The sequence below is a fragment of the Ostrea edulis genome, chromosome 6, assembly GCF_947568905.1.
Source record: "Ostrea edulis chromosome 6, xbOstEdul1.1, whole genome shotgun sequence".
NCBI classification, from domain to species: domain Eukaryota; kingdom Metazoa; phylum Mollusca; class Bivalvia; order Ostreida; family Ostreidae; genus Ostrea; species Ostrea edulis.
Window position 1 is genome coordinate 75,380,201 of NC_079169.1, and position 12,550 is coordinate 75,392,750.

Sequence of the window (12,550 nt, forward strand, 5' to 3'; positions counted from 1 at the left end):
TTTATTATTTGTTTAGTAAACAAAGATTGCAGTATGTTATTGTTTACGAAATTTTCAAAAGAAATGGATATCGATCAAAGTTTATTATATTTTTCACATTTCAAGCATTCTTTGGGTAGAATGTGTCATCTAAAAGTTAAAATTTGTGACTATGCAAAATTAAGATGCTTTCCCATACCGAAATGAGTTATAACTAAGTTATAACTAAAGTATAACTTAATTATACCTAGGCCTTGAGGTACAAAAAAGTTATAACTAAAAAGTAACTTTTCTGGACTTAACCATTTTCATGTATAACTAAAGTGTAACTTTTTGAACTTTGTCATTTTCATGTATAACTAAAATGTAACTTTTCTGGACTGTGTCATTTTCATGTATAACTAAAGTGTAACTTTTTGAACTTTGTCATTTTCATGTATAACTAAAATGTAACTTTTCTGGACTTAGCCATTTTCAAGCATATCCAATATTTATGTACCAGTTTTGGGACTTTGTCATTTGAGGGTGGGGGTTACCAATACTTTTTGACACTTTCATAGTAATTAACTGAATGTTAAAGACCTATCTCATGACCCTTTGGTCTGTGAAAATGTAGGTGGAGCCCAATCTAAACAGATGTTATTTACCTGGAGTGGCGAGGGTCTACCAAGGTGTTAATTGCTATATCCCATGACACTCTAAGAAATACAGACAAAACATGGTAGAAATCTACCTGTCCATGCTGTCTTGATATACACAGGACCTGTCTCAGGGACCTCTGCAGAGTTTCTGTGGTCATAGTGTTTGAATAATGGTTGTATTCCTACATGTAAGGGTAGATGACACACATTCTACACCCACCCCCTCTCTCTCAGTCATTGACTCAATGAATAATTTCTGTTATAAATATAGAGGTATAAAAAATTCATGACATAAATTATTTCAATAAGTTATAAGTTTTAGAAATTATTGTGCAAATTATTGTTTGATTTCTGATTGTGTAATTTATAATACATGTATATAAAGGGGGAAAAAATACTATTGAAATTCCAGTGTTCAGAGGTCTTTTTAAAAACAATTGAATTACAAGAAAATAGCAGTTGTGGACAGGTCAATGCTATCAAAACTCTGGTATACTGGGCTTCCTCAAGATCTAAAGAATGCCTGTAGATACTGGCTGTTATTGTTATCAAAACACCTCTCTGGGGTAGCTGGAGAATAGTGTCTGCAGATGTCCCTCCACCTGAGATATATTGTTAAATGTTTGATTGACAGGCAGTTTACAATTTTGGGGCATTATCTTAAAATTGGGTCTTTAACTGGATTGACTTCTGTAAATTTTTAGTGATTATTCACTTTCAAACACTTCAGTGAACTGTGTCATTTCTTATTTTGCCACAAAAAAGCTAGTCAGAGGGAAATTTCAATGTTGAATTTTTAAATCTTTTTCTTTTGGGGGGATGATTAAGGAATTGATTAGAAATTGCATGGAAAAATTACAAAATCCAGGATCCTTACTTATAGAATAATAAATGCATTGTACGATCAATAAAACATTCTATATATTATATTTTTAATGAACTTTATACGCTGATACAACCCGTGAGAATTCAAAACACCATGTATGATGATTGTTGATCAATTACCACTAGGTGCTATTTATGGAGAATGGCAGGTCAAATTGTTTAATTGAAACGAATAATGAACTGAACACATGTATGAGATATGTCACAGTATTTATTAAAAATAAGTCCATATGGACTTCTGTTCCATGTTAAAAGAGACACTATTCATCAATTTAGGTATGCATAGTCTATCAAAATCAAATTAAGGCATATATATAAAAACGTCTTTTCCAAAAAAGTATCAAAAAATATTTCTATATTCAAATCTCATTGGTAAATGTGACACAAAACAAGGTATGACTGTTAAATGATGTCTCTGTTCTGGACATTGAACATGTTCATGTTATATTCCTGTTCAATCCTGTTAGGAACTGTGAAAACAAAACAAAGTTTTTCATTTGTAGTCATTTCCTGTTACTTTAACAAAAGTTTCTAATCTCCCAATGAACGTTTCCTTGAATCGAATTATTTTGTTGTCTCAACCTGTTCGTCCACAAGTAGTCTTTTGAAGAAAACCACATGGACCTACTCTCCAGCTAAGGTCAAAAGGACTGCCTGTTCCTCAGATTTCAAAGGTCTTTTACATAGGCTCCAATAACAGCAACCCTGTCTGTTCCCTTTCACTGCTGTCAAACTTCAGAGCTTGGGACAACGTCAGTAGCTGCTGATGAACACAAACCGCAAATGCTATTTGGGTTTCAATATGTTGGATGCCATGGAAAAGGCATCTCAATTATCCATTACAATCCTCAAAATAGAAACAAGATGAGCACCAAAGTGGTCCAAGATGCTCAACTTTTTCTGTCAGGTGTAGGATCATATATCAAACTCTTCGTCTCATTCTGAATCTCCGTCAACATATATGATATGGTAAGAAAGCAGGTTCTTCAGCAACATCTTGAAGCAACTAAAAACAAAACAAATATTGTAAAAGTACATAAATAGCACAAATGTTTCTATATAATGTTCGGTGCAACATGTCATTTGATAGGCTATTATATATATCGATCATATAACCTATATCTATAAATCACAATGTGACTGATGACGTAAAAAAGAAATAAGTAAATAAATCTGCTTGACATTGCATTTAAACATTTTACAATTTGAAGTCATTTCTGAGGGGAAATAAAAATTCACAAATAAAATGTAATAAATAAAATAATGGCTACATGCCGGGCTTGTAACTTACGATTATGAATATTGGATAATTTACAAGCATCAGAATATAATGCATAAAACGAAATCTAGGAACTTGTTACCTTTCAACTACATCAACAGTTACGGTACACAATCGTAACGAAAACTAACCTGGTTAAATGATTTCTCATGAAAGGCATCGATAATCATAATGGTGACAGGGCCAGCAGTTTCACACGCCACACTTCGATTGTCGAAATTTTCTGATGAAATGTTGTCTTTTCCTTGTTGCATTCGCCAAAGGGATACTTTGAGTGTTGGATTAGACTTATCGGCATGGCAAACCTGGTAGCTACCACGTTTGTGAGGGTACATAGCTTCGGAGCAGTGACGAGTGTTTCGCTTTTATTTCAATCTTTGTTTTTAAAATGGCGCTTTCTTCGTTTACATCCGGAATAACCGGAAGTGTGCGAATCGGGTATTTACGTAAAAATAAAAATACGTTTGATTGTTCCTGATCAATTTTAGCAAAACTGATGAATAACTAAAAAAAATCTCACGTATATACTTTACGATTTTTAATCATTTGAAGTCATAAAGGTTTTGAATTCCTTGATTCCGGTATTTCCTCTAATCGCTGATTGGTCAAATCGGCTCCGCTCTCCATTTTCAAACAAGATAGCGTCGGTTCAAGAAGGTGAAAGTTGAAAGGTTCTATTATTACTTTGTTCAACGAACCATGTATGCCCTTATGGAGTGGATAGAGGAAGAAAAGGTCAGCATCATAACCATATCACGCATCAAAGATCCAAGAAAGGAGTTTTGCCAGTATAAAGTTGGGGATTTGGTGAAAGCCAGCTGCCATGGCTTTTCTGGCGTGCATCCCGCCAAGATCTTAGGTAGGCCTTTTCAAGCAAGTTTCTGTTTACAATATTTACACAAATTTTGTCAGAATGTATTAAGTTTATTTTAACTTGAGGATAATTAAAACTGCAGTTGGACTATACAGTCCTACATATTAGCCCTTCTTGATTCCCTCCATTTTGTTGACAAAATACATATTCTTATGTGGACAAACATTTTTAAATAATAAAAGTACGATTATGAAAATTTACATGATTTAGAAATGAGAAAATGTGTTTATAATAGTATAGAATTTCCCTTCCCTAATACTGAAAAAAATATTTATATCTTTAAGAAAATATTTGCTTGCCCTCAAGGCCTCTCCCGACTAGGGATAAAAAGGGTCGAATAGGAAAGTAGGGAGAAAATTCTTTTTTATTCACATGAAGTTAAAAAAGCTATAAATTAGATAAGAAAATTTCGGAATGAGTAATAAAAAAAATTTTAACTGGAGGTTAAAAAAGTTTTTGAGTCTTTTTTTTTTTTTTAATTTTTAATAATAATAATAAAGCTTTGAAATAAATGGATTGTGATTTTCTTTTATCTTGGCTTCTTTTTCTTATTCTAGATGATGGAGCTGATGCCTGGTAGTGGGATCTACATTTATCCCAAAGATATACAAGCTTTATATAAGCCAAAAAAAAAAAAAAACAACAAGTGGAACTTTTCAGGAGGGGGAACCTAACTGGTGCAAATGAAAAGACCATTTTAAACACTATTCTTGGTAAGAGATTATAATCTAATTAATAAATTCTTTATATAACACTAATAACAAATTGTTTAACTTCGAATAAGAATAATCAGTCGCCCACATTTCTTTCAATTTGTGAAGATGTATTTAAAAGGTGAAAACAAAAAAACTTGTAATTTCTGACATCCATCTTTTAAATTGGAGAATCAATGACAGTTAGTTACTAGAGTATTTTCTTTTTTATTTAAAGAAGATGCCAGGATTCAGAGGCCATTGTCAAGTTTTCGATGAGGACCAAGATTAGTTCCCAAGTCAGCCTCCAGAACATGAAACAGACCTAGCTTTTATACATTCAGTAATGTGAGATATATATATATATAAACTGGGAAACTTTCTCACTTACCGGCGCGAGCGGGATTCGAACCCGCGCCCACAGAGGTGAGAGGCCATGTGATTTGGAGCGCGATGCTCTAACCACTCGGCCACCTTTATAAATGAAATTAATATACCAATAATAGTCGCTGTTTATAATCGGTAATGTCTTATTATCCCCATCTTTTTTGTAACTTTTCCATAACTTTTGTCGGGTATAACTTTTATGTAACTTTCTCCATAACTTTTGTTGGGTATAACTTTTTTGTAACTTTTCCATAACTTTTGTCGGGTATAACTTTAATGTAACTTTCTCCATAACTTTTGTTGGGTATAACTTTTTTGTAACTTTTCCATAACTTTTGTCAGGTATAACTTTTTTGTAACTTTTCCATAACTTTTGTCGGGTATAACTTTTTCATAACTTTTGTCGGGTATAACTTTAATGTAACTTTCTCCATAACTTTTGTTGGGTATAACTTTTTTGTAACTTTTCCATAACTTTTGTCAGGTATAACTTTTTTGTAACTTTTCCATAAATTTTGTCAGGTATAACTTTTTTGTAACTTTTCCACAATTTTTGTTGGGTATAACTTTTTTGTAACTTTTCCATAACTTAAGTATAACTTTTTGATAACTTTTGTGAAGTATAACTTTTTTGAAGTATAACTTTTTGATAACTTTTATGCACTTGTTGTATTCATGTTGAAATAAAAGATGATAACTTATACATGAGTATAACTTTTTTGTACCCGAGTTATAAGTAAAGTATAACTTTATTTGAAGAAGTGGTTCCAAACTCCGATAACTTAGTTATAACTTTTTTGTAACTTTTCTTAGTTACAAAGTTATAACTTAGTTATAGTTTTTTTCGGTATGGGTTATATTACAAAATCAATATTTCACTGGTTTGTTTGTATACATAAAAAGAATCAAGTCTTTCTTTACATAACACAGATTTAAGGCTAAAATATTGCTTTTATTCTTGCATTCAGAAGGTCAAAATTTTGGCTGTCAACATTAAATGAGTTATATTTTTAATGTTTAACATCAAAAATGCAACAACAAAAATTCAAAATTCGTGAACCAGTCCAACTTAACATTGGTAATTTCAAAGGTAGAAAATAATATACACCATGATAAAAAGCATACTAAGAACGCTAAGATAATAAAACATAACATATTCAACCATCACCGACAGGTTGTACAACAGTATGGTGCAGTGTTTCTGTGTGTCTGTCTGTTCATCCATCAGCACCTTGTGGAATGGATAAAAAATGTGCTATAAGCCTAATCAAACCTGGTACACATGTTCCCCATGGTGAGAAGATGCTTAATATTCTTTCTCAAGGTAAAAGGTCATGCTTTCATGGGTAATAATGATGGCAACACAGTATTAAGGAGGTACTCTATATCGTCATAATGGCTGACTTCATTTAAAACATGGAGGAAAAAATCAATATCAGCAATATTTGACTTTTCCTTTTCCATTTAAATACCTAGCTGAGTAGTTCAGTAGGTTAGCATACCAACTGTTGGTTTGAGTCCAGCAGGGGTTTTAATTTTTTTCAGATTATCTTCTACTAAAACTGTATTTTTTGACTAAATAAAGTAAATTTGAAAAATTTCAACTTCAAAATATTGTTTTACATATCCTCCACTTTTAATCTATATCTGATTCAAATTTCTCTGGTGTAGCATACCTCCTTAATAAGGCTAAGATTGTCAAATTTGGCATACATATTCCCTATATTGTTGGTGCCAATAGAGTAATAATTTTGCTTCATCAAAGTGAAATCTTTCTTCAGTTTGATGTTTAAAAAGTCTTCTTAGAACCACCATTTTATAAATACTATTCGATATTATAGAAAGTGAAGAAAGAACAGTCAAAGCCAACCAAAGAGTGGTTTATTTGGAGGTTCATCTTTTCTGATTAATACTTTATTTTTTAATATATTGAATGAACATTTGACAGCATGAGCATTGCTCTTGTTTCCTAGAAAGCTACAGTTCTGTAGCTATTTTCAGGGGTGAAAGGATAACAGAACTGTATAATGTTACACCTTTTAACACAAGAGCTTATACTTTTGTCCTACAGAAATCCTGCAAGTTTACTCTAAAGTGAATTGATTCTTTGAAAATCATCAACAGATATCAAAAATTTATGAACCACATGAACTATATATCTATCACCACATAACTTCTTTTGAATTAGAGAAAAATCACAAAATAATTAATGTATGATGAAGCATTTACCTGTGAGCACCAAGGTGTGAAATGAACCTGCACACATCTTCACAAATGGGTCTCCCTCAGCTGACTCTAAAAAACAATGGAAAATGTCCATAATTTTAATAACAAAAATAAAGTTTGTTTTCTGCACCACTTTGGTGAATTAAATGATGATCACTTCATGGTGAATTAAATGGTGATCGCTTCATGGTGAATTAAATGGTGATCACTTCATGGTGAATTAAATGGTGATCACTTCATGGTGAACTAAATGGTGATCACTTCAAGGTGAATTAAATGGTGATCATTTCATGGTGAATTAAACGGTGATCACTTCACGGTGAATTAAATGGTGATCACTTCACGGTGAATTGAATGGTGATCACTTCACGGTGAATTAAATGGTGATCACTTCACGGTGAATTAAATGGTGATCACTTCACGGTGAATTAAATGGTGATCACTTCATGGAGAATTAAATGGTGATCACTTCACGGTGAATTAAATGGTGATTAAAAGCATGTCAGATGATTATCACTATAGATACTGCAGTCTGCAAAAGGTTCCTGGCATGATCTTTTGCTAATTTAAGACATATTATACATGGAGTTTTGGAATGTTTAAAAGAATTCAAACTTGCAGAAATCTATTTACCTAATACAGGGTTTTCTAGAGATTTCTTCACTGCTTCATTCAGTAAATCTTCAACCTGGATTTTTCTTCTCATTCCCCAACAGAACACTTTTCCCTCAGCTGTAAAATGGTAGAGTTGAAGATTGGAAAACAATTTACTTTCATCATGCAATCTAGATTCTTAATTCTTCATATGAAATAAGAACTGTTTTAGGGGAAAGTTTCAGAATATAAATTTATTTCAATAAATACAACATCCCTCTAAGACAGTGTCAACCATTGGAGTTAATGGTTGGGTATTTCATTGATAGCTCCAGTTGGTCTTTATGCATGATTGTATGGCATGTGCATTAATAGTAAATTAAATGTTCCAATAAAATACATAAGAATACAAATATGCGTTGAAACTACATGTAACTCATGGTGTATTTAACATGCTAGAGAAAGTAGTCAGGAGAACACAACATTCTCCTCACACTTACAGAGGAACAGGTACCTACATCGTAAATTTTGAAACCATCCCTAATTGTGGTCCGTATTCAGATTCTGAGGGCATTGGTTTGAAGAACACGAGGCCCACTGGCCTTATCTGTCACCTGAGTATTAGTTAATTAAAAGTATCACTAGTCCCAAGGGCTACGAAATCTAGCAAAAAAATTCCCGTTCTGAATATGTAAGCTAAATTCTAATATTCAGCAACAGTATAAAACGGTGCATTCTTAAAACTTAAACGCCCTCGAAAGTGACTATACTGATGGAATAATATATGTATTAAATATTTACACATTATGACTAATTTTGACCCGTCCTTGAGTCAAAACCTTGGGGTTGCAAAATTCACAGTTTTGGTACATCCTTTTCTGCTTTTCCTAAATATGCATTTAGTTTTTATACTGTATGAGCAAACTTAAATTAAAGTCTTTCAAATGATAAAGAAAATAACCCCTATAATAATTTTGGCTCCCCCTGGAACCAAACCCTTATTCCCTAGAATCATGAAATTTACAATTTTGTTAAAGGGCAACCTACACTTTCTAAATATCCATTTAGTTTCAATTTATAGTATCAATAGCATTGAAGAAGTTATTATTTAATCAAATAAATATTTTACACATATACACTATATATATCAAGTTTGGCCCCACCCTGGAGTTAGAACCTCTACCTCGGAGATCATAATGAAATTTACAATTTTGGTAGAAGTCTTCCTGCTCCACATCACTAAGTGTTTAGTTTTTCATAGAGATATGTGGTTGTAGAGAAGAAGATTTTTGAAAATTGGTCAAATTTTGGCAGTTTTTGCCCTGCCCCTAAGTCCCCAGGGTGCAAGAATCCTGAAATTTCAATTTATGCCACCCTTGTTTCAAAGATGCTTCATTACAAATCTGAAAAGAATTGAAATAGTAGTTATCAAGAAGAAGTTAAAAATGTTCAATTGTTCATGCACAACTCACGTACGTTGCACAAGGACAAACGCTGACCAATTTAAATAAATTAAATTGAATAAAAATTTCTTGCACACATGCAGACCTATACAGTAAGTCCTTAATAACTACAAAAGTTTGATGAAATTCTGGTTAGAGGTTTCAGAAGAGTTACACTGAGAAGAACAGGAATGACCAATGGACTAACAGGTCAAAAACATTAAAATACCCTAGCTCTGCAATTCGTTGTGTGGGGTACACATATGCAATCTCAATGGTGATTTCATCCTAATAGCCTCTGGAATTATGATTGAACATGTGCATTTTAATTTTAAAATCTGTAGCCTGAGGCAGTTCTTGTACATTCCTTTTTAAATCAGAGATCTCTACTGTGAACCCACCACAGCCTGGAGTCCCATTCTATATTACATGTATACCAATAGACTTACTGGAGTCCCATTCTATATTACATGTATATCAATAGACTTACTGGAGACCCATTCTATATTACATGTATATCAATAGACTTACTGGAGTCCCATTCTATATTACATGTATATCAATAGACTTACTGGAGACCCATTCTATATTACATGTATACCAATAGACTTACTGGAGTCCCATTCTATATTACATGTATACCAATAGACTTACTGAAGTCCCATTCTATATTACATGTATACCAATAGACTTACTGGAGTCCCATTCTATATTACATGTATACCAATAGACTTACTGGAGACCCATTCTATATTACATGTATATCAATAGACTTACTGGAGACCCATTCTATATTACATGTATACCAATAGACTTACTGGAGACCCATTCTATATTACATGTATATCAATAGACTTACTGGAGACCCATTCTATATTACATGTATACCAATAGACTTACTGGAGTCCCATTCTATATTACATGTATACCAATAGACTTACATGTCATTGTCTGATATTGTTGCCTCATTCTTCTTTAAAAGATTTTCATAGGTTTCCACAAATATACTGTATTCCTAATGTAAAACATGGATCCCTGTTTGATCCAGTCTACCGTGAGTTTGTAACCTGAATCGGACTCCCATGGGTTATGGAGCTCTATGGATAATTACGAAACTGACCTCAGTGTAATTTATGACAGTTCTGTTATGGATGCCCCCCCCCCCCTCCTTTTTTTTATGAAGTAAAATTTCATTAAATCTAATTAATCAATTCATTACAATATAGTACCATATTATTGGGGATATGAAATGATTTTGGGGTAGCTTTATTCTTCATTTATCATGGGAACATAAATCATACCACTGTATACACCCCCCTCCCAACACATTGGTTAGTTACGTACATTACTCCCACAGGTGCCCATGCCCTTATGAATGCCACCTGGACATTTTCAGTTTGCCAAAAAAAGTACTAACCACTCCACTGACAGTTTTACCGTATAAAATTTTAGTACTTTCAACAAAGCCTACACAAGGAATTTAGCATCATCGCAAACCACGCCTACGGTCTCTGTTCATCTGATCGCAAACCAAACCTACGGTCTCTGTTCACACTACATCATTGTAGTTTGAGGTAGGGTAGGCTCTCCCGCGCTGGGTAAGCGTGGCTAGCGACGATGGAAATTTTAGAGTTCACCTGTACTTAAATCATAATAGACTGATGTTTGATTCTATATCTCTCACAAAAAAGGTGTACATGCATGATGATCAAGTTCAGTTCATTCAAAAAGACTGAAGTATAGTTAATATACTCAAGTAAAAAACCTTGTACAAGTACATGAACAAATTAAATAAGCACAATAGTGAAATATGTTGCAATTTTTAAATATATATAATCTACTTTAGGATGATTGTATTTGCAATAAGGGTTGACCTAAATAAGCACCCCATGCCACTCCTTTTTTTCAATTTTCTAATCACCCTGAGAATTTTTTGGGAGGAATACAATATACCTAATGCCAGTTTTATCAATTTCTTCTTTTTTTAAAAAAAGATCCTGCACTCACAATAAATTGATTACACATACTTCTGCATTATTCTCTGTAACAGGTCATTAAACAATCCACATATCACATTCAGGAAATAAAACATTCTGTTTGGCTTTGGTATTCAATGTGGATTTCCTTGGCATTAAAAATTTTTCATTACATTATATCTAGTGGGGATTAAAATTCAGCATTAAGATGAACATGATGAATGAAAACGTTCCTTAATTCTGGTACTCATCTAATTAACTACAAAATATCTATTCTAATCAATGAAGTACAAAAATTTGACCTGTACAAAAATATCAAACAAGCTTCAATTGCTGAATAATATTTTTTCGGTCAACCAATGAATGTGAAACATCATTATTTTACAGCATGTGCTATGCCATAAATTGTGCTCATATTAACATATGCCACATTGTTACATAAAATGCTTGTTCAGGTGAAAACTAAACTATCTTAATAAATCAATTTCTCTGACATGACCCAGAAACCTGTACATGACTCCTCCAGATCTGTGTCACTTGCTGAATGAGGAGTGAATTTGGAACCTTTATCAAAACTTCAAATGACAGACGTGTGACATATTGAGCAAAAATTTACATTACCCAGATGGAACATTTAGAATATAGATGTAGTACTGTTATTAAAAGTACAGAGCATGCATGTAATATGTTACAACACAGCTCAGAGATTAAAACTTCTACAGTTTACAACATAAAGTATTAGCATTCATGTATTTACAACTTGTAGTGAATTAGCAACTAATGAATTACTTAACTTTTCCCATTCCTCTTTTTCAAAAACTACAGGAAGAAGTAATACTAAAGTTGTTTGATAAATAGGTGATGACCCTTAGTACGGGCTTGTAACTGGGACCCCATCACAATAGTCAATCAACCACTTACACATACAAGTGCTCAATGTTTATTGACAAAAGTACATGGCAATTTAACAGACAAGATGGCTTTTTTTATCTATTGAAAAACATTTGACTTGAGATATATATGGGCATTGCATTATGGAGGTAATTATAGACAGGTGAAATGCTAGATATATTACTTCAAAATACAATTGTACTTCAATGTAACAGACTAATTAGCATTTGTAAGTGGTTGGACCTGTTCATACTTATAAAGAATAGCAATGGATTATTGATTCTTATTCTATTTTTAAGAACGAAATAAAATATAAACTCCCCAAACACTGACCAAAGTGAAGAACTTTTATGATTTTGGAAACTTGAGTGGAAAAGATGAATGTTCGTTTAAATTCTAGGTTGTTTTTTAAAGTATAATGAAGGTATGAATATATAAATAATTAAAGATGAATGTAAATTTAAATTCTAGGTTGCAGGGGCCTGAGTTTGAGTCCCACTCACATCTTCACCATGTCAAACCTTAGACATAAAAATATTCAGATGTGAGAGTCATGGGTCTTTAAAAGAGACCTTAAAAAGCGAGATATCGCGTTATGTAAAGGATATAAGTTAAAAACTGTCCATTCTGTGAGAGAAATAACTGATCGAGGCCCATAGGGCCGAGATCAGTTCTTTCTCTCAC

At 32.9% G+C, this 12,550-nt stretch overlaps 1 protein-coding gene and 2 long non-coding RNA genes across 4 annotated transcripts in view; 1 reads left to right on the top strand and 2 right to left on the bottom strand.

Annotated features, from left to right (window-relative positions):
* LOC125646148 (secretion-regulating guanine nucleotide exchange factor-like) overlaps positions 1–12,550 on the bottom strand; it is a 31,518-nt gene that overhangs the window by 2,385 nt on the left and 16,583 nt on the right. For both annotated transcript variants that reach the window (XM_048872317.2, XM_056140793.1), the window contains 2 exons: positions 7,597–7,695; positions 6,967–7,032 (listed from right to left, as the gene is read on the bottom strand). In XM_048872317.2, coding sequence (XP_048728274.2) covers positions 6,967–7,032; positions 7,597–7,695 — 165 coding nt within the window. The remainder of the gene's footprint in view (positions 1–6,966; positions 7,033–7,596; positions 7,696–12,550) is intronic.
* Positions 1,699–3,186, bottom strand: LOC125660958 (uncharacterized). Its single transcript, XR_008796034.1, has 2 exons — positions 2,916–3,186; positions 1,699–2,511 (listed from the first exon to the last, which is right to left on the bottom strand). It is a non-coding gene; the product is annotated as an uncharacterized LOC125660958 (long non-coding RNA).
* On the top strand, positions 3,284–5,593 carry LOC130046958 (uncharacterized). Its single transcript, XR_008796035.1, has 4 exons — positions 3,284–3,643; positions 4,216–4,371; positions 4,589–4,925; positions 5,080–5,593. It is a non-coding gene; the product is annotated as an uncharacterized LOC130046958 (long non-coding RNA).